General features: G+C 43.8%; 1 protein-coding gene across 1 annotated transcript in view; it reads left to right on the top strand.

The window, feature by feature from the left end:
- Positions 1-22,634, top strand: part of LOC121555203 (contactin-associated protein-like 5) — a 133,656-nt gene that overhangs the window by 32,324 nt on the left and 78,698 nt on the right. Inside the window, 3 exon segments of the mRNA XM_045212054.1 lie at positions 18,833-18,943; positions 21,899-21,919; positions 21,922-22,091. Coding sequence (XP_045067989.1) covers positions 18,833-18,943; positions 21,899-21,919; positions 21,922-22,091 — 302 coding nt within the window.

The raw sequence follows: 22,634 nt of genomic DNA, 5'->3' as shown, positions 1-22,634 counted from the left end.
TAGGGAGGGCGACAAATGGAAAACAGCGTTTAGTACCACTTCGGGTCATTTCGAGTATCTCGTCATGCCATACGGGTTGATGAATGCTCCATCAGTCTTCCAATCCTTCGTGGATGAGATTTTCCGGGATATGCAGGGGCAAGGGGTGGTTGTGTACATTGAAGACATTCTAGTGTACTCGCCTACCCGAGCCGAGCATGTAGCCCTTGGTGCGTCGTGTATTGAGGAGGCTGTTGGAGCACGACCTGTATGTCAAGGCAGAGAAATGTCTGTTTTTCCAGGAGTCGGTCTCCTTTTTGGGTTATCGGTTGTCCGCGTCAGGGGTGAGAATGGAGGTGGACCGTGTGTCAGCCGTGCGTAATTGGCAAACCCCAACCACTGTCAAAGAGGTGCAGCAGTTCTTGGGCTTTGCGAATTACTACCGGAGGTTTATCCGGGGTTTTGGACAGGTGGCAGCTCCCATCACGTCCCTTCTGAAAGGGGTCCGGTGCACCTGCAGTGGTCAGCTGAGGCGGACAGGGCCTTTGGGAGACTGAAGGACCTGTTTACGCCGGCTCCGGTGCTGGCGCATCCGGATCCCGCCTTACCTTTTCAGGTCGAGGTGGACGCATCTGAGGCCGGTATAGGGGCCGTGCTCTCTCAACGGTCCGGCACGCCACCTAAACTCCGCCCCTGTGCTTTTTATTCTAAAAAGCTCAGCCCGGCGGAGCGTAATTATGACGTCGGGGACAGGGAGCTGTTAGCTGTAGTTCAGGCCCTTAAGGTGTGGAGGCATTGGCTTGAGGGGGCTCAACACCCTTTCCTCATTTTGACTGACCATCGGAACCTGGAGTACATCCGGGCAGCGAGGAGACTGAACCCTCGCCAGGCTCGATGGAGTATGTTTCTCGCCAGGTTCGTATTTAAAATCACGTACATCCCTGGGTCCCATAATGGTAAGGCAGATGCGCTGTCCCGGCGGTATGACACGGAGGAGAGGTCCGTTGAGCCTACTCCCATACTACCGGCGTCTTGTCTTGTGGCACCGGTTGTGTGGGAGGTCGATGCTGAAATCGAGCGGGCGTTGCGTGCCGACCCTAGCCCTCCACAGTGTCCTGTGGGTCGGAAGTACGTTCCGCTCGAGGTTCGGGATCGACTCATTTACTGGGCTCACACGTCACCCTCCTCTGGACATCCGGGTATTGGCCGGACAGTGCATTGTCTTAGCACTAAATACTGGTGACCCACGTTAGCCAGGGATGTGAGGGTTTATGTCTCCTCCTGCTCGGTGTGCGCCCAGTGTAAGGCGCCCAGACACCTGCCCAGGGGTAAGTTACAACCCCTGCCCGTTCCACAACGACCATGGTCCCACCTCTCAGTGGATTTTGTGACAGACCTTCCCCCCTCGCAGGGGAATACCACCATCCTGGTCGTTGTGGACCGGTTCTATAAGGCCTGTCGTCTTCTCCCTATGTCGGGTCTTCCTACTGCCCTACAGACCGCCGAGGCACTATTTACCCACGTCTTCCGGCATTACGGGGTACCTGAGGATATAGTGTCTGATCGAGGCCCCCAGTTTACCTCCCGAGTCTGGAGAGCGTTCATGGAACGTTTGGGGGTCTCGGTGAGCCTTACCTCGGGGTACCACCCGGAGAGCAATGGGCAGGTAGAACGAGTCAACCAGGATGTGGGTAGGTTTCTGAGGTCGTATTGCCAGGACCGGCCGGAGGAGTGGGCTCGGTATATTCCCTGGGCCGAGATGGCCCAGAACTCTCTCCGCCACTCCTCTACCAACCTAACCCCCTTCCAATGTGTGTTAGGTTACCAGCCGGTTCTGGCACCATGGCAGCAGAGCCAGACCGAGGCCCCTGCGGTGGATGATTGGATGAGGCGCTCGGAGGAGACGTGGAACGCTGCACACGTCCACCTGCAGTGGGCCATCCGTCGACACAAGGCGAGCGCCGATCTCCACCGCAGTGAGGGGCCGGTGTACGCACCTGGAGATCGAGTCTGGCTCTCAACCAGAAACTTGCCCCTCCGCCTGCCCTGCCGGAAGCTGGGTCGGCGGTTTGTGGGGCCTTTTAAAGTCCTGAGAAGACTGAACGAGGTGTGTTATAGGTTACATCTGCCTATTGAATATAAGAATATTAACCCCTCGTTCCATGTGTCTCTTCTCAGGCCGGTGGTAGCTGGTCCACTCCAGGAAGGTGAGATAGGAGAGACTCCTCCGCCCCCACTGGACATCGAGGGGGCTCCGGCGTACACCGTTCGGTCCATCTTGGACTCAAGACGCCGGATGGGGGGTCTCCAGTATCTCGTGGAGTGGGAGGGGTACGGCCCGGAGGAGCGGTGCTGGGTGCCGCGGAGGGACATCCTAGACCCGTCTCTCCTGTCGGAGTTCCACCGGGGGCATCCCACGCGCCCTGCTCCGCGTCCTCCTGGAGCCGCGCGTCAAGTGGGGGGTACTGTCACGGTTTCGGCCGAGGCTGCCCCTCCTCCTTGCTCGGGCAGGTTTCGGCGGTCGTCGTCCCCGGAGTACTAGCTGCCACCGTTGTATGTTTCATGTTCGTTTGGTTTTGTCTTGATGTTGTACACCTGTTTCTAGTTAGTGCTCATTAGTGTCCTATTTAGTTCTCGTTGTGTGTGTCAGGTGTTGTGTGTGATTACGCTTCTGTTTGGTGTTCTGTGCTACGTGTTTCCCTCCGTTGTTTTGGAGAGGGTTTTCGCACATGTTAGTGCGCCTTTTGTTTGACGCCTGTGTGCGCCTTATTTCGCCTCCGGGCTTGTTGTGCTCGTGTACTACGTGAATATTTCACTAAAGTCTTTTGGACTTAGTTTCTGCGTCCTGCGCTTGATTCCTGCACCACACCCACCTTCAGCACCCGTGACACTTCAGCTCCCTCCACAGATTTTCTATGGGATTAAGGTCTGGAGACTGGTTAGGCCACTCCAGGTCCTTAATGTGCTTCTTCTTGAGCCACTCCTTTGTTGCCTTGGCCGTGTGTTTTGGTTCATTGTCATGCTGGAATACCCATCCACGACCCATTTTCAATGCCCTGGCTGAAAGAAGGAGGTTCTCACCCAAGATTTGACAGTACATGGCCCCGTCCATCGTCTCTTTGATGCGGTGAAGTTGTCCTGTCCCCTTGGCAGAAAAACACCCCCAAAGCATAATGTTTCCACCTCCATGTTTGACGGTGGGGATGGTGTTCTTGGGGTCATAGGCAGCATTCCTCCTCCTCCAAACACGGCGAGTTGAGTTGATGCCAAAGAGCTCGATTTTGGTCTCATCTGACCACAACACTCTCACCCAGTTCTCCTCTGAATCATTCAGATGTTCATTGGCAAACTTCAGACGGGCCTGTATATGTGCTTTCTTGAGCAGGGGGACCTTGCGGGTGCTGCAGGATTTCAGTCCGTCATGGCGTAGTGTGTTACCAATTGTTTTCTTGGTGACTATGGTCCCAGCTGCCTTGAGATCATTGGCAAGATCCTCCCGTGTAGTTCTGGGCTGATTCCTCACCGTTCTCATGATCATTGCAACTCCACGAGGTGAGATCTTGCATGGAGCCCCAGGCCGAGGGAGATTGACAGTTATTTTGTGTTTCTTCCATTTGCGAATAATCACACCAACTGTTGTCACCTTCTCACCAAGCTGCTTGGCGATGGTCTTTTAGCCCATTCCAGCCTTGTGTAGGTCTACAATCTTGTCCTTGACATCCTTGGAGAGCTCTTTGGTCTTGGCCATGGTAGAGAGTTTGGAATCTGATTGATTGATTGCTTCTGTGGACAGGTGTCTTTTATACAGGTAACAAGCTGAGATTAGGAGCACTCCCTTGAAGAGTGTGCTCATAATCTCAGCTCGTTACCTGTATAAAAGACACCTGGGAGCCAGAAATCTTTCTGATTGAGAGGGGGTGAAATACTTATTTGCCTCATTTAAAATGCAAATCAATTAATAACAGTTTTGACATGGATTTTTTTGTTGTTATTCTGTCTCTCACTGTTCAAATAAACCTACCATTAAAATTATAGATTGATCATTTCTTTGTCAGTGGGCAAACGTACAAAATCAGCAGGGGATCAAATACTTTTTTCCCTCACTGAATATTCTGATTCAGTTGAGTTATTCCACAGGACACTGTATATTCTGACTCCGTTGAGTTGTTCTACAGAACACTGTATATTCTGAAGCAGTTTTTTCATTCAGAAAACACAGTGGAAACAAGGTCACTGAAAACCTGTATTTTTATCTGCTCAGAATGGGCCGAGACCTTGAGAGAGAAGTGCCTGGCTGCCAGTGCCAGAATAGGCCCTCGTTTTAAAGATAGCTGATGATCCACCGTGTGTCAGAGCCTGCAAAGCCATGTGTGCCCCCAGGTTTTATGAGTCCACAGGCAGTTCTCGCTCTGTCTCACACTGACATGGATGGGGCTTTCATAACTCACGGTTATATTCCAAGTTACTACAATATTCACATGCCAATCCAATCCTCTAATATTCTATACATGACCTGTCAAGGTGTAGAGGAGAGGTGCACAACACATATTTGGGCCATTTATACCCTCTGTGTGGCTAAAGGTTGTTGCCATGGAGATGAACTTGACCTCTGTTATAATGGCTCTAGAAACCCAGTTTTATGTTGTGTAGGTGTTTATGCTCCCCTGAAGTACCGTACGATATTACATCTGATAGAAACGGCTGCAGTCACTGCACTGAAGGTCACGGTTGAGAGAAGATGGCTGTAGATCTTCTTTAGACCTAACCTCGATTGAAACCAGTCATGTTTTTCTCATAGATCCTCCAAAAATTTGACAATGGACTAGCAACTCATGCCCGGTAGCTGGTACCCAACAGCATTTCAAGAGTTGTTTGTGATGTGAATTTAAATGGAATGGAAATCCGGTTGCATGTAAGCTACAATAATGTTTTTGAAAATGTAAGGGGGTAGGTAATGCATGAATTACATTTCAGATAAATGTAATACAGTTTGGCATATGCCACACATAGCAGGTGGCCCTGATTTAATTAGTATGCATGACTAAACCTCATACCTCAGAAGTGGAAACAATTAATCACTTGTATTATAATAATATAAAATTTAGCAGACACTTTTATCCAAAGCGACTTACAGTCATGTGTGCATACATTTTTACGTATGGGTGGTCCCGGGGATCGAACCCACTACGCTGGTGTTACAAGCGCCATGCTCTACCAATTGAGCTACAGAGGATCACAGTAAACATGAGAGAGATATTATTTATTATATATTTATTATATATTATATTATAGATAGAGTGATATAGAAAGAGAGAGAAAGAGAGAGAGAGAGAAAGAAAGCTAGAGAGAGTCGGAGAGCAAGAGAGAGCGAGAGAGAGAGAGAGAGAGAGAGAGAGAGAGAGAGAGAGAGAGAGAGAGAGAGAGAGAGAGAGAGAGAGAGAGAGAGAGAGAGAGAGAGAGAGAGAGAGAGAGAGAGAGAGAGAGAGCTTATATAACCAAGGTATGACAACTTAAAGTGCAATATGCAGATCAATAAGAGGACTATTGGATTGCACTCAAGGCTCTCCTTGCTTTCAAAGACTGTGTAGTCCAATACTGTTGACAGCAACCTTGAGGCTTATTGCAGATGTGACTGCCACCAAGGACGGTGTGTGAGCAACACAAGGACATGGTAGGCAAACTGCTTATATGTTTTGTAAAATAAATATATATATTGTACAGTAAATTACACCACAAAATATGTGATATGTGTGAAGTTCAAAATGTTTTTCTCTCCAAACCGTGGTGGTTAAGGCTTGGGGATATCCCAGTGATTCTACAGTACACCCTGTATGTTTCTGAGCGGATTGGAGCCTCACTGCTGTCCTTTCCTTTAGGTACTTAGAACCCTCATTGAGAGATTACCGCTGGGTATCATATCATTCCCTGGCCACTACAGCCTCACAGCTTAGAACTCCACAACCACAACCACATCTTCCAACCTTTCTTCTTCTTGTTTTTTAACAGAATGTAAAGGCTACACTGTCTTTCTCTGAAGTATCTTAGTGGAAACAAACCACACTGAGAGTTAACAAGAGGGGCCTCCACACGCTCCCAGACCCCTCTCTACCCTACACTCTCCAGGTCCCCTCTCCACCCTGCACCCTTCACTCTCCAGGTCCCCTCTCCACCCTGCACCCTTCACTCTCCAGGTCCCCTCTCCACCCTTCACTCTCCAGGTCCCCTCTCCACCCTGCACCCTTCAATCTCCAGGTCCCCTCTCCACCCTGCAACCTTCACTCTCCAGGTCCCCTCTCCACCCTGCACCCTTCAATCTCCAGGTTCCCTCTCCACCCTGCAACCTTCACTCTCCAGGTCCCCTCTCCACCCTTCACTATCCAGGTCCCCTCTCCACCCTGCACCCTTCACTCTCCAGGTCCCCTCTCCACCCTTCACTCTCCAGGTCCCCTCTCCACCCTGCACCTTTCACTCTACAGGTCCCCTCTCCACCCTGCACCTTTCACTCTCCAGGACCCCTCTCCACTCTCCACCCTTCACTCTCCATGTCCCCTCTCCACCTTTCACTCTCCAGGTCCCCTCTCCACCCTCCACCCTTCACTCTCCAGGTCCCTTCTCCACCCTTCACTCTCCAGGTCCCCTCTCAACCCTCCACCCTTCACTCTCCAGGTCCCTTCTCCACCCTTCACTCTCCAGGTCCCCTCTCCACCCTGCACCTTTCACTCTCCAGGTCCCCTCTCCACCCTGCACCCTTCACTCTCCAGGTCCCCTCTCCACCCTTCACTCTCCAGGTCCCCTCTCCACCCTGCACCCTTCACTCTCCAGGTCCCCTCTCCACCCTTCACTCTCCAGGTCCCCTCTCCACCCTGCACCCTTCACTCTCCAGGTCCCTTCTCCACCATTCATGCTTCAGGACCCCTCTCCACCCTGCATCTTTTCTCCCCGCTTTCATCATATGTCTCTTCTTCCTGCTGTCACTCTCTCATCTCTTTCTCTCTCATGATGTTGTTGGAAATCGATTCATAAAACCTGGAGCAATCTTTTTTGATGTGGGGCTTATTGAGCAGACTCGTGAAAAGGTTAATTAGCTGAATAATCAGCTTAGCTACCGCTTGGCAACTAAAACTGCAGGCCTCTAGAGAGTGTATAGAGTAGACACAGTCTTCCTCTTTATTCCTCTGAGGGGAGGAGGTAGAAGGAGAGGGTCAGTGACAGATCCCAGACTGCAGTCTGAGGGCAAAGCCTCATCCAGCTGACGAGGGAAAAAGCTGTCCCCAGCAATCACAGAGGAGAGAAGATGAGAGGAAATATGCTGTAATGAGAAAGAGGGAGAGAGAGAGACAGACAGTAGAGCTGGGGGCGGGCAAGAGTTCAGATAGGAGAGAAGAGGAGTAAGAAATAAATACAAGGACATAGAAGAGGGAGCCAGAGAGAATACAGTGAACAGGAGATCTACACCACGGATTTCTCTGTGGAGCTGAGTCTCATGCTGGCATTCTCTGCCTGTGGAGCTGAGTCTCATGCTGGCATTCTCTGCCTGTGGAGCTGAGTCTCATGCTGGCATTCTCTGCCTGTGGAGCTGAGTCTCATGCTGGCATTCTCTGTGGAGCTGAGTCTCATGCTGGCATTCTCTGCCTGTGGAGCTGAGTCTCATGCTGGCATTCTCTGTGGAGCTGGGTCTCATGCTGGCATTCTCCGCCTGTGGAGCTGAGTCTCATGCTGGCATTCTCTGTGGAGCTGAGTCTCATGCTGGCATTCTCTGCCTGTGGAGCTGAGTCTCATGCTGGCATTCTCTGTGGAGCTGAGTGTCATGCTGGCATTCTCTGTGGAGCTGAGTCTCATGCTGGCATTCACTGTGGAGCTGAGTCTCCTGCTGGCATTCTCTGTGGAGCTGAGTCTCATGCTGGCATTCTCTGTGGAGCTGAGTCTCATGCTGGCATTCTCTGTGGAGCTGAGTCTCATGCTGGCATTCTCTGTGGAGCTGAGTCTCATGCTGGCATTCACTGTGGAGCTGAGTCTCATGCTGGCATTCTCTGTGGAGCTGAGTCTCATGCTGGCATTCTCTGTGGAGCTGAGTCTCATGCTGGCATTCTCTGTGGAGCTGAGTGTCATGCTGGCATTCTCTGTGGAGCTGAGTCTCATGCTGGCATTCACTGTGGAGCTGAGTCTCCTGCTGGCATTCTCTGTGGAGCTGAGTCTCATGCTGGCATTCTCTGTGGAGCTGAGTCTCATGCTGGCATTCTCTGTGGAGCTGAGTCTCATGCTGGCATTCTCTGTGGAGCTGAGTCTCATGCTGGCATTCACTGTGGAGCTGAGTCTCATGCTGGCATTCTCTGTGGAGCTGAGTCTCATGCTGGCATTCTCTGTGGAGCTGAGTCTCATGCTGGCATTCTCTGTGGAGCTGAGTCTCATGCTGGCATTCACTGTGGAGCTGAGTCTCATGCTGGCATTCTCTGTGGAGCTGAGTCTCATGCTGGCATTCTCTGTGGAGCTGAGTCTCATGCTGGCATTCACTGTGGAGCTGAGTGTCATGCTGGCATTCACTCCAGTCTGTAAACAAACTGTTCTGGAGGGACGGGGGTGGTATGCCAATCACTGGGATGATGGCCCAACTTGGGACGGGGGTGGTATGCCAATCACTGGGATGATGGCCCAACTTGGGACGGGGGTGGTATGCCAATCACTGGGATGATGGCCCAACTTGGGACGGGGAGGGGCTTTAGCGGGGGAATTAGTGGAGAACAATTGGAGGTTTACTTAGTAGCAATGCAAATATCATGGTAAGGCTATATGGACACTCAATCACTATGGTATTTTTTATGGGTAAATTTACAAACATATATAATAATAAATCGTTTTGAAACTTGTATCTCATTATGGTATATGGTGAAATAAGTATAGTCAGTTATAATTGTAATGGCTTAGCAGATAATAACAAAAGAAGAACAATATTTACATGTCTCAAAGAGAAGGAATATAATATCTATTGTTTACAGGAAACTCATTCAACAATTCTAGATGAAGTTGCGTGGAAAAAGGAATGGGGGGGGGCGAAATATACTTCTCCCATGGGCAAAGAAACTAAAAAGGGGTGATGATATTAATTAACAGTGATTTCGATCCGAATGTGCAAATTGTCCAAACAGATACGCAAGATGGATTATTTTAAATATGTTATTGGACCATAAACAGATATGGCTCATTAACCTTTACGGACCAAATAATGATGATCCACACTTATTTGACAATATATATAATAAATTATCAATCCTGCAAGCAATTCAAGACGCTATTATTATGGTGGGAGATTATAATATCGTTTTAAATAGCTCAATGGACCGTAAAGGAAATCACACTACAAACAATCACCCTCATGCTCTTAAGGAAATCATGAATGTCATGGATACATTAGAACTAGTAGATATATGGAGGCTTAAATATCCTGATCTAGTGAGATATATATGGCGGAGACTCAATCAAGCTAGTCGTCTTGAATTCTTTCTTATGTAATTCTCGTTGGCACCAAAAGTTTAAAAAGTGTTGATAGGGGACAGAATGCGGTCGGACCATCATATAATTGGCATATACATTACTCTTACTGAATTTCCACGTGGGCGAGGATATTGGAAATTTAATCAAAGCCTATTGGATGATAACTTGTTTTTAACTAGGACAGAGGAATTCATAACTGATTTTTTCCGACATAACATAGGTACAGCAAATCCCCTTATTGTATGGGACACCTTTAAATGTGCCTTTAGAAGGCATGCAATTCAGTACTCATCTTGAAAACAAAAGCAATTTTGATCAAAAGAGTCCATACTAACAAAGAAAATAGAAGGTCTAACAGAACAGATAGATAGCAATAAAGACTGTAACATAGAGGCTCAGAATAAATTAGAGGGAAAACAAAAATAAATGAAATATGGGGAAAAATGCACCAAATGATTTTTTAATCTTCAACATAGAAATACTACCAAAAATAATTTACTGAAACTGGTTACAAATGACGGAGTCACCCATGATTCACCAAATGATATTTTGAAGGAGGAAACAAAGTACGTTAAGCATATGTTTTCATTTCAGTCGCCTCCATCTCCTTTAACTGAAGCAAATTGTAGAGATTTTTTTTCTATTGATAATGTAAAATTAACAGCCATACAGAAAGACTCATGTGAAGGTGAAATTACAGAGGAGGAACTTCTGGATGCAATTATATACTTTAAGTCCGGGAAAACTCCAGGGTTGGATGGCATACCAGTCGAGGTATACCAAACCTTTTTGATATACTCAGAGGACCGTTATTAGTGTGTTTTAACCACTCCTATGTAAATAGTAGATTATCAGACACTCAAGAAGAAGGTCTGATTTCATTATTACTGAAACAGGATACAAGTGGAAAATACAAAGATCCAGTCCCTTAAAAAAATTAGAAGCCCCTTACACTTCAGTGTTGTGATGCAAAAATTCTAGCAAAATGTATAGCTCATAGAATTAAAAAGGTATTGTCGGACATTATTCATTCTAATCAGACAGGTTTTTTACATGGAAGATACATTGGAGATAATATAAGGCAAGTACTGGAAACAATAGAACACTATGAAAAATCAGGGAAAACAGGCCTGCTATTCATAGCAGACTTCGAAAAGGCATTTGATAAAGTACAACTGGGGTTTATATATAAATGCCTGGAGCATTTCAATTTTGGAGAATCTCTTATAAAATGGGTTAAAATCATGTATAGTAACCCTAGGTGTAAAATAGAAAATAATGGCTATTTCTCCGAAAGTTTTAAACTGTCAAGAGGAGTGAAACAAGGTAGTCCACTATCGGCCTATATTTTTATTATGGCCATCGAGATGTTAGCTATTAAAATCAGATCCAACAATAATATCAAAGGATTAGAAATCCAGGGCTTAAAAACAAAGGTGTCATTGTACGCTGATGATTCATGTTTTCTTTTAAAACCACAACTTGAATCCCTCCACAGCCTCATGGAGGATCTAGATACATTTTCTAACCTCTCTGGATTGCAAACAAATTATGATAAATGTACTATATTACATATTGGATCACATTTTTTATTTTTTTATGACATTACCATGTAGTTTACCAATAAAATGGTCTGATGGTGATGTGGATATACTCGGAATACATATCCCAAATGAAATAAATGATCTCACTCCAATACATTTTAATAGAAAGTTAGCAAAAATAGATAAGATCTTGCTACAATTGAAAGGTCAATTTGTGGAAAGTATTTAGTATTATCCCAGTTTACCTATTTGCTTATGGTCTTGCCTACGCCTAGCGAACAGTTTTTTAAATTATATGAGAAAGAAATATTCCATTTTATTTGGAACGGCAAGCCAGACAAAATTAAAAGGGCCTATTTATATAATGAATATGAATTCGGAGGACAGGAATTATTAAATATTAAAGCATTAGACCTATCACTAAAAGCTTCAGTCATACAAAAGTTATACTTAAATCCAAACTGGTTCTCTAGCAAATTAGTAAGATTGTCTCCCGAGTGGCGCAGTGGTCTAAGGCACTGCATCGCAGTGCTAGCTGTGCCACTAGAGATCCTGGTTCGTAGCCAGCCGCGACCGGGAGACCCATGGGGCGGCGCACAATTCGTCCAGGGTAGGGGAGGGAATGGCCGGCAGGGATGTTGCTCAGTTGGTAGAGCATGGTGTTTGCAACGCCAGGGTTATTCCCACGGGGGGCCAGTATAAAAAATAAAAATGTATGCACTAACTGTAAGTCGCTCTGGATAAGAGCGTCTGGTAAATGTAAATGTAATTGTCTCACCCATTGTTCAACAATGGCCTTTTTTGCCTTTATTCAGATTACAACCTCACACTTTCAGTTATTTGAAAAGGAAATAATCTCCCAAATATCACTATTTCTAAAACAAGCCATAGAAAGTTGGTTGCAATTTCAATTTAATCCTCCAGAAATGACAGAACAAATAATGCAACAAATATTGTGGTTAAACTCAAATATACTAATTGAAATATTTAAAAAAGGTATAATCTTCGTAAATTATATTATCGGTAGGACTGGTGGAGTTATGCTCTACCCAAAATTACAACCAAATAATTGCAGCATTACCGCAAAAATGGAAAAGGTGAGTGGAAGGGGGAAAAAGTAAGGAACTTGTCTGTCGGCCTTGCATTAAAGAACATAATTGGTTAAACAAAATTGTGATAAATAATAAAGTATACCAGTTTCATTTAAGGACCAAAGGATTGACAGCCGTCCCATATAGATTGCAAAATAGTTGGGAAGAGATTTTTGACGTACCGATTCCATGGCATATTGTTTATGAATTGATATGCAAAACGACGCCGGATTCAAAACTTATAATATTTAAATTTTAATTATTATATAAAATTCTTGCTACTAATAGAATGTTATTTATATGGGGAATAAAATCTTCCCAGCTCTGCAGATTTTGCTGCGAAGAGACAGAATCATTAGATCATTTGTTTTGGTATTGTCCATTTGTAGCTTGTTTTTGGACACAGGTCCAGGAATGGCTAAAGGATTGCAATATTTACCTGGAGCTAACCCTGCAGATAGCACTATTGGTGATCTGAAAAGTCATAGTCAATCAATCAATAATATAATAATACTTTTAGCAAAACATTTCAATTTACAATCTGTAGAAACAATGAGAATAGAAGGGTTCAGAACTTTTGTAAAACATCACAGTACAGTTGAAAACTATATGGCAAATAGAAATCCAATAGGGATGGTGTTAAGAGATAGATGGGAGGTGTTGAATGGAGCTGAAGGATGGGACTAATAACAACAACTAATAACAACAAGATAACTAATGTAAAGCATACTGTGTCCATAATAGGTATACAGGTTATAGGTTGAGAGCTTTTGTGAAAGAGCACAGAAATATTGCATATAGAAGCAAACCAGATGGACATCATGAAAATGATCGGAGGAATTTCAGGAGTAAAAACAAACAAAATATAATTATTGTAGAATTTGACTGTGTCCATGAAATGTATATAGTATGTATGGGCTGGAAGTAGAGGCCTAAGCGTTGTTGTTCACTAGTTTACTCCAATTGGGGAGGGGTGGTGGGGTTGGAAAGTAATGAAGGGAAATATAATTTAAAAAAGGATATGTGTGTGTGTATATATATATATATATATATATACGAGAAAAAACACATATGGGGGATTGGAAGTGATGCAGACAATTACATTGATGGAAGTTACAATCTATCTGAAATATTAAAGCTGATCTACCCCCTAAAAATAAAAAAAATAAAAACTGCAGATAGCATTACTGGGTGATCTGAAAAGTCATAGTCAATCGATCAATAATATAATAATACTTTTAGCAAAAATGTTTATTTTCAATTTACTATCTGTAGAAACAATGAGAATAGAAAGGTTCAGAACTTTTGTAAAACATCACTGTACAGTTGAAAAATATATGGCAAATAGAAATCCAATATTGATGGTGTTAAGAGATAGATGGGTGGTGTTGAATGGAGTTGAAGGATGGGACTAATAACAACTAACAACAACTAATAACAACAAGATAACTAATAATGTAAGCATACTGTGTCCATAATAAGTATATAGGTTATAGGTTGAGAGCTTTTGTGAAAGAGCACAGTTAGAAAGACATGGCATATAGAAGCAAACCGGATGGACATCATGAAAATGATCGGAGAGGTTGAGGGTAGAGGAAGTTCAGCAGTAAAAACAAACAAAATAGAATTATTGTAAAATTGACTGTGTAAATAAAATGTAATACTATGTATAAGCTGGAAGTAGAGGCCTAAGCATTGTTGTTCACTAGTTTACTCCAATTATGGAAAGTAATAAAGGGAAATATATTTTTAAAAAGGAAATGTATATGTATGTGTATATATGTATGTATGTATGTATGTATGTGTATATACAGTGGGGAGAACAAGTATTTGATACACTGCCAATTTTGCAGGTTTTCCTACTTACAAAGCATGTAGAGGTCTGTAATTTTTATCATAGGTACACTTCAACTGTGAGAGACATAATCTAAAACAAAAATCCAGAAAATCACATTGTATGATTTTTATGTAATTAATTTGCATTTTATTGCATGACATAAGTATTTGATCACCTACCAACCAGTAAGAATTCTGGCTCTCACAGACCTGTTAGTTTTTCTTTAAGAAGCCCTCCTGTTCTCCACTCATTACCTGTATTAACTGCACCTGTTTGAACTCGTTACCTGTATAAAAGACACCTGTCCACACACTCAATAAAACAGACTCCAACCTCTCCACAATGGCCAAGACCAGAGAGCTGTGTAAGGACATCAGGGATAAAATTGTAGACCTGCACAAGGCTGGGATGGGCTACAGGACAATAGGCAAGCAGCTTGGTGAGAAGGCAACAACTGTTGGCGCAATTATTAGAAAATGGTAGAAGTTCAAGATGACGGTCAATCACTCTCGGTCTGGGGCTCCATGCAAGATCTCACCTAGTGGGGCATCAATGATCATGAGGAAGGTGAGGGATCAGCCCAGAACTACACGGCAGGACCTGGTCAATGACCTGAAGAGAGCTGGGACCACAGTCTCAAAGAAAACCATTAGTAACACACTACGCCGTCATGGATTAAAATCCTGCAGCGCACGCAAGGTCCCCCTGCTCAAGCCAGCGCATGTCCAGGCCCGTCTGAAGTTTGCCAATGACCATCTGGATGATCCAGAGGAGGAATGGGAGAAGGTCATGTGGTCTGATGAGACAAAAATATAGCTTTTTGGTCTAAACTCCACTCGTTGTGTTTGGAGGAAGAAGATGGATGAGTACAACCCCAAGAACACCATCCCAACCGTGAAGCATGGAGGTGGAAACATCATTCTTTGGTGATGCTTTTCTGCAAAGGGGACAGGTCGACTGCACCGTATTTAGGGGATGATGGATGGGGCCATGTATCGCGAGATCTTGGCCAACAACCTCCTTCCCTCAGTAAGAGCATTGAAGATGGGTCATGGCTGGGTCTTCCAGCATGACAACGACCCAAAACACACAGCCAGGGCAACTAAGGAGTGGCTCCGTAAGAAGCATCTCAAGGTCCTGGAGTGGCCTAGCCAGTATCCAGACCTGAACCCAATAGAAAATCTTTGGAGGGAGCTGAAAGTCCATATTGCCCAGCGACAGCCCCGAAACCTGAAGGATCTGGAGAAGGTCTGTATGGAAGAGTGGGCCAAAACCCCTGCTGCAGTGTGTGCAAACCTGGTCAAGACCTACAGGAAACGTATGATCTCTGTAATTGCAAACAAAGGTTTCTGTACCAAATATTAAGTTCTGCTTTTCTGATGTATCAAATACTTATGTCATGCAATAAAATGCAAATTAATTACATACAAATCATACAATGTGATTTTCTGGATTTTTGTTTTAGATTCCGTCTCTCACAGTTGAAGTGTACCTATGATAAAAATTACAGACCTCTACATGCTTTGTAAGTAGGAAAACCTGCAAAATCGGCAGTGTATCAAATACTTGTTCTCCCCACTGTATATATTTGCGAGAAGAAAAAAAGCATTGGGGGATTGGAAGTGATGCAGACAATTACATTGATGGAAGTTACAATCTATCTGCAATATTAAAGCTGATCTACCCCCTAATAGAAACAAATAAAATACAAAAATAAAAACTGTTCTCAGCATCACCATGGTGAGGGCCAATAAGGTGCAGTGGAAAGCAGCATGTCTCAGCAGGTCAATGAGGTACTACTGAATCAATGAGGTAATGTACTAATTGGCCTCAGGGAAAGAGAGAAAGTCTAAGACAGGGGTGTCAAACTTATTCCATGGAGGGCCTAGTGTCTGCGGGTTTTTTGTTTTTTCCTTTAAATTAAGACCTTGACAAACAGGTGAGGGGAGTTCTTTACTAATTAGTTACCTTCATTCATCAATCAAGTACAAGGGAGGAGGGAAAACCCAGAGACACTCTGCCCTCTGTGGAATGAATTGGACACGTGGTCTAAGAGATAGATATTCAGTGCTTTCGGAAAGTACTCAGACCCCTTGCACCTTTGGCAGTGATTACAGCCTCGAGTATTCTTGGGTATGACGCTACAAGCTTGGCACACCTGTATTTGGGGAGTTTCTCCCATTCTTCTCTGCAGATCCTCTCAAGCTCTGTCAAGTTGGATGGGGAGCGTCGCTGCACCGCTATTTTCAGGAATCTCCAGAGATGTTTGATCGGGTTCAAGTACGGGCTCTGGCTGGACCACTCAAGGACATTCAGAGACTTGTCCCAAAGCCACTCTTGCGTTGTCTTCGCTGTTTGCTTACGGTCATTGCCCTGTTGGAAGGTGAACCTTCACCCCAGTCTGAGGTCCTGAGCGCTCTGGAGCAGGTTTTCATCAAGGATCTCTCTATACTTTGCTCCGTTCATCTTTCCCTCAATCCTGACTAGTCTCCAAGTCCCTGCCGCTGAAAAACATCCCCACAGCATGATGCTGCCACCACCATGCTTCACCATAGAGATGGTGCCAGGTTTCCTCCAGATGTGACGCTTGGCATTCAGGCCAAAGAGTACAATGTTGGTTTCATCAGACCAGAGAATCTTGTTTCTCATGGTCTGAGAGTCCTTTAGGTGCCTTTAGGCAAACTCCAAGTGGGCTGTCATGTGCCTTTTACTGAGGAGTGGCTTCCGTCTGGCCACTACCATAAAGGCCTGATTGGGGGAGTGCTGTAGAGATGGTTGTCCTTCTGGAAGGTTCTCCCATCTCCAAAGAGGAACTCTGGAGCTCTGTCAGAGTGACTATCGGGTTCTTGGTCACCTCCCTGACCAAGGCCCTTCTCCCCGATTGCTCAGTTTGGCCAGGCGGCCAGTTCTAGGAAGAGTCTTTGTGGTTCCAAACTTCTTCCATTTAAGAATGATGGAACCACTGTGTTCTTGGGGACCTTCAATGCTACAGAAATGTTTTGGTACCCTTCCCCAGATCTGTGCCTCGACACAATCCTGTCTCGGAGCTCTATGGACAATTCCTTCGACCTCATGGCTTGGTTTTTGTCTAACATACACTGTCAACTGTGGGACCTTATGTAGACAGGTGTGTGCCTTTCCAAATCATGTCCAATCAATTGAATTTACAACAGGTGGACTCTAATTAAGTTGTAGAAACATCTCAAGGATGATCAATGGAAACAGGATGCACCTGAGCTCAATTTCGAGTCTCATAGCAAATGGTCTGAATACTTATGTAAATAAGTTATTTCTGTTTTTTATTTTGAATTATTTTGCAAAAAAGTATTTTCCTGTTTTCGCTTACATAACAAAATGTTGAAAAAGGGAAGGGGTCTGAATATTTTCCGAATGCACTGTAATACTGGAGGGAAAATAAGAATGTGAGAAGAGAGGAGTGATATGTGCTCGTTATGTGATATAAAAGCCTGGCAGCAGCATAATCAAATGCAGTGCTGACGCTCTCTGAAGCCACAATTGAAAACAGGAAACACTAATGGATTGTCTCTTGGGTTTTCTTGACAGTATTCTAAACAGATAAAAAATATGTCAATTGTTAGAGGAAGAGAAAGCAGACAAAAGAAGAAAAAGTGCTTGTGGTCTTTTATGTGAACAAGGAGGCGATTGCTTGTTGATTTCCTCTGAACTGAAAATTACTCTGTCCCAACAATGAGAGATTAAAGAGACTTGAATCCGCTTTGGACCAGGACAGATAACTTCAAACAAGTTCCCCAACTGGCATCCCGTGGTCCGTACTTGGCCCCCGCATGGTTTTATTTGCCCACCCCCCCCACCCACCCCAGTTTTCTGAGCAAAAAATAAATAAACATTTATTTTTCATTGTTGGACATAAAAGACTGTAAAAACAGCAGGAAATCAGCTCCAAGTGATTTTAATTTTGGAAATCTGTTCCCACGCGTAATATAGAGACACGTGATTGTATACAAATGTAAGCAAGGTTTGAAATGATTATGTTTTAGTCAAATATTATATCTGTTTTGTCTTCTTGCGGTCAATTCGCAGTTTGCAAATTATTTGTCATTACGTTCCAGCCCCCCGAACATCCACTCAAGAAAAAATTGGCCCGCGGTTGATGATCCCTGTGCTAGGTGGTTTGTTGTCGGTCATTTGAAGGTCTATGTACTTTCTGCATAACCAATCATCAAACCATCCACATTCTCTAGAGAAACAAAATGGTGCACATTCCTAGATGAAGAGGGCTAGCTTGAGCATATTGGAAACTATGTATTATCCATTATGAATCTATGATAAATGACACATATGACTAATTATGTATAATGAGAAGACTTATAATGAGAAGACTTATTTTCCCATCATTCTTGTCTCAAGGACTATAACAACAATGGGTAAATGCATTTTCATTGTGGTGCTCCATCACAAATGCCAAATAACTGACTGATTATGACGCATGTAATTAGTTAAGTCTCCCATTCCACAAAAAACGGTAAAGCTTGATAAACGAAGAGATCAAGTTATTTCATCAGCCTGTGCATGCTGGAAGTAGAGCCTGTGCAAATTAAGAATTAGGTGTAACCCTTCTCCGAACCATTTGTCTTTCCCGTCTTTTGTGTCTAATGCCATCAGAATTTAATGATGGTTGTCACGTTTGTCTGCATATACAATACACTGTCATTTGGCAGATACTGGAGCCAGTGAACCTCACTTGAATGTCGTCAATCATTCACTGGAGACAGTATAAGACGTGCTCAAGGAGATCCCAGGAAATAGGATCATTCAATGTTATAAAATGTATGTGGAAAGCATATTTGCTACAGTTTTCAGGCTACTTTATTATCGTGCTAACCTGAGTGTTCTGGTTTTGGTCTTTTTAGATAACTGTGATGGCCCTTTGGTATCAAATCTGCTTCAGGCCTCCTTTGAGAGGTCCTCACAGTTCTCCATCAGTAACGCTCCACACTTCGCCAAGCTCAACAGAAGAGATGGTGAGTAAAGACTAAGTCCATGCTCAACGCTGTGTAGACATATCCATCAGTAGTAATGATCCTCTTGATGCATAGCCTACTTCCCATGAACACCATGTGCAGAGTATGTTGGTCTCACATTTCATTTCCACATACTTAATTAATAAACATGAATTATCGGTGTATAGCTATAAATGATTTGATCGATGGATTGTAAACAACAAATTGCTTGTCATTTAATTCTATGGTTGTGAGCAGTTGTTAGATTAATTGCCAGCTGTTTCATTTAGAATCAGCCACCTACATCTGATCACTAAACATCAGTGATAAACTCAAAGGCCAACCTAATTGTCCCACGTACTCCATACTCCTCAGTCTGGTTAGTAGTCAATGTGGCATCAACGTAAAGTTGCTGGAGTTACAGTACATTCATGCCTGCCTTCAAAACTGCTCTTCACTGAATGGCCTTGAACATACTTATAAATATATAGCAACCACAGACCTTCCAGGGTAGCAGATATGCACATATATATTTCACACCCTGTCCATCAAACACTGACTGTACCCTGGGTTATTTTTAGCCACGGCCAACCTCCCTACGTGTGTCTGTAACAACCAGAATGATCCTGCTCCCTGGGGGGGGGGATCCGTAAACGATGCTTCCTCTGTGTCTCTGACTCTGGTTTGATATGCTGCACTCATCTGCTCCCATGGTGGTGTGTCCCAGCCCAGAGCAGCTGAGTAATGAACCTTTCAGCCAGAGCTGATCTGTCTTCTTCCGCTCGACGACTGAGTAGCTGTGGGGATTAAACTCATCTTTAAAAAACACAATACGTTACAAATCTCCACCCCCTGTGGAATCTTAGCCGCTGAATTCATAACAGTGCTATACATGATGGAGATGGACTGGCCAATGTGTTTGCCTCAGTAAATCTTGAAATTAAATTAGAAATTCAATGAACAGACACACACACAAAATAGTGGGGGGTTTCTATCACCAAAATACAATAGATCTACTTCTCACCTCACGCTTCGACAAGCTTCACATATACTGGAGATGCATAGCTTAAATGGAGAGTTTTTTTTTTCTTAAGTAAAAAATATACTTTCTATGTATATTAAAAAACATACTAGGATATCTGCATCTCAATGACAGGCTATTAATCATTCTCTGCTAGCATGTCTGTTTCTCTTTGATAAAAACATGTCACCATAATCAAGAACAAATAATGCTTAGAGCAGCACGATCTGTTTCTGTAAAAAAGCTTCTTAACCAGCTCATCTATATGTTTTTTAAACGTCAAATCCATATCAATCCAAATGCCTAAGTATTTATATGCAGGAACACATTTCATTAGAGAACCATCTAATGAGTGAACGTAGTTAATCTGAAACACTCTTACGAGAGTTTAAAAACAACATGTATTTTGTTTTGCCCGTATTAAGCACACATTTTAAATCAGCAAGGGATTCCTGCAAAGCTATAAGAACTGACTGTAGTTTTGACACAGCCAGATCAACATTCGGGGCAATAGCATACATAATAGTATCATCTGTATACTGTATACTGTAGATGAAGTTAACAATTTTTAAAAGATTGACCAATGGTGTTTATATAAATATTGAAGAGAACAGGTCCCAAAATCAACCCCTGTGGTACACCTTTACGTACTTCAAGAAATTCTGACTTAACCCCATCAATCACAATGTGCTGAGGTTCTGTCACTAAGACAATCATGAAACCATGATTAATAGCCAATGTTGGCCACTTCTGGTAGTCAGAGAGTCCCAGCCAACAGAACTATACATGAGTCAATATTGTGTACGGATCATTATGTTGCATTGGTGCATTATGGTGCATTGTGGGAAAATCGCTGTATTTCCAATGGTACTATGGGGTAATTCCACCCCATAGAATACTTTAGAGCACCAAAAACCTTTTGACCACTATTGAGTGCATGGTGTTGTTGTGTCTGGCTCATTAACATATTTGGAGGCGTGCCTTGTAAGAGGCTATATTTGTTGCATCCGTGAGTGAGAACGCTGTACCAATTATACTCCTATGTGGTTATAGTGCCCCATCAATTTAAATTGCATAGGGGACAGATTGGAGTGGCAGCAAGTCTTAAACCTTAAAACGGTTGAGCTGTTTTGTCATGTTGTTGCTGCCAGTTTGGAAGCTGTTGTTAAGGCCTCTAGAAGTGCAAGTGATATAAAACACCAAATATTCATTAATGTGTAAACACTTTACCTAACAGCTAATCTGCTTGCACCAATCCCAATCCCTGCTTGCACCAATTACAGTGAAATACTTTGAAATACAAACTGCTTCCCGCTAATGAATTTCATGTATTCATTCATTCATTCTGATTATGGTAGCATTTAGTTTTTTTTTACAGTATAATACAGTCAATTTTATGGTATTGTACTGTGTGTCATTACACAGTACTTGCTTTGATACCATATTCATATTACAGCAGGTGTACTGTAATATGAAATACAGAATTGTACTTGCCACTGAGCTCCCTGTAAGCCCTTTACAGTGCACTGTCCGAATCACCTCCAATAAGGCTACATTAAACTGCTTTTAGACAGGGTTTAGATAATTCTGCAGTGCTCATGAACACCTATAGTAGAGTACAGCCAGGGAGTCTGAATGAATTAACCCAAATGTCCAGCTGAATAATGCCTTATTATTCCTGTCTGACACAGCAGAATCACAGCCCTATAGCCATAATAACTGCCACAGTTACCAGTCACCAGACACAATCCCACTCTCTCCCACACATTCAATATTATCTGAATCGGCTGGAGCTTTAAGGAAAACAATCTTTCACACTGGAGCTGTCTGGACTACGTGGAGCTGTCTGTGTGTGTGTGTGCATCTTTCTACTCCTGCTGTGTCACACCTAGCCATGCTAGGTCACTTTCTGCACCTTCCTGTTCTGAGCTGTTTTCTCTCTCTGGTCTCCCAAGGAGCGGGAGGCTGGTCCCCCAGGTGACAGACAGACAGCCGTGGCTGCAGCTGGACCTCAGGGACAGGATGGAGGTGACGGCCATCGCCACCCAGGGGCGCTACGGCGGCTCAGACTGGGTCAGCGGCTACCTGCTGCTGTTCAGTGACACAGGCCGAGCCTGGAAGCAGTACCGACAGGAGGACGGGGTGGGGGTGAGTCTCCTCGTTGATTATTTATTTACCTTGCAAGGCTCTGTTCTCTATTTTAATCCTTTAAAAGTTTTTTCAGGCTGTTAACTTTGCCAAGCGTGTTCATTTATATGCGAGAGCTTCAGTTCTATAACTGTCATTCCTCATGTCAACGGTCCGAAGAGGCGTTATATCTGACAGTAACGACAGATATCCTTGGGGATATACATAGCTAGCTAGTTTGCCTCCCACCTGTCAACTCAGAGGCAAATGCTGACAGCAATGTTTGGGTTTGCTGAAGTAGATTTGAATCAGACTGAAAGAAAGTATATGGAGGAATGACACTGCTAAATACGACTTCTGGTTAAGAAACGTCTGACTCAGCGTCTGAGCTCTCCATCTTCCTTCTGCCAGATAAGAGGGAGTTTTAATCCACTCTTTCAAGTCTTTACTTCTGTTTAGCATTGCCATGAGGGACAGACAAACGGTTATCAAGGTTTTTAGAGTCAGACTGTTTTTTGTTCCTGTGGTTTGAAATCATGACAAAGGATGGCTTTTGCAGATGCA

This window comes from Coregonus clupeaformis, chromosome 40, assembly GCF_020615455.1.
Source record: "Coregonus clupeaformis isolate EN_2021a chromosome 40, ASM2061545v1, whole genome shotgun sequence".
In the NCBI taxonomy this organism is placed as follows: Eukaryota; Metazoa; Chordata; class Actinopteri; order Salmoniformes; family Salmonidae; genus Coregonus; species Coregonus clupeaformis.
Note: the sequence above shows the minus strand (reverse complement) of the source record. Positions and strands in the feature narration are given on the sequence as shown.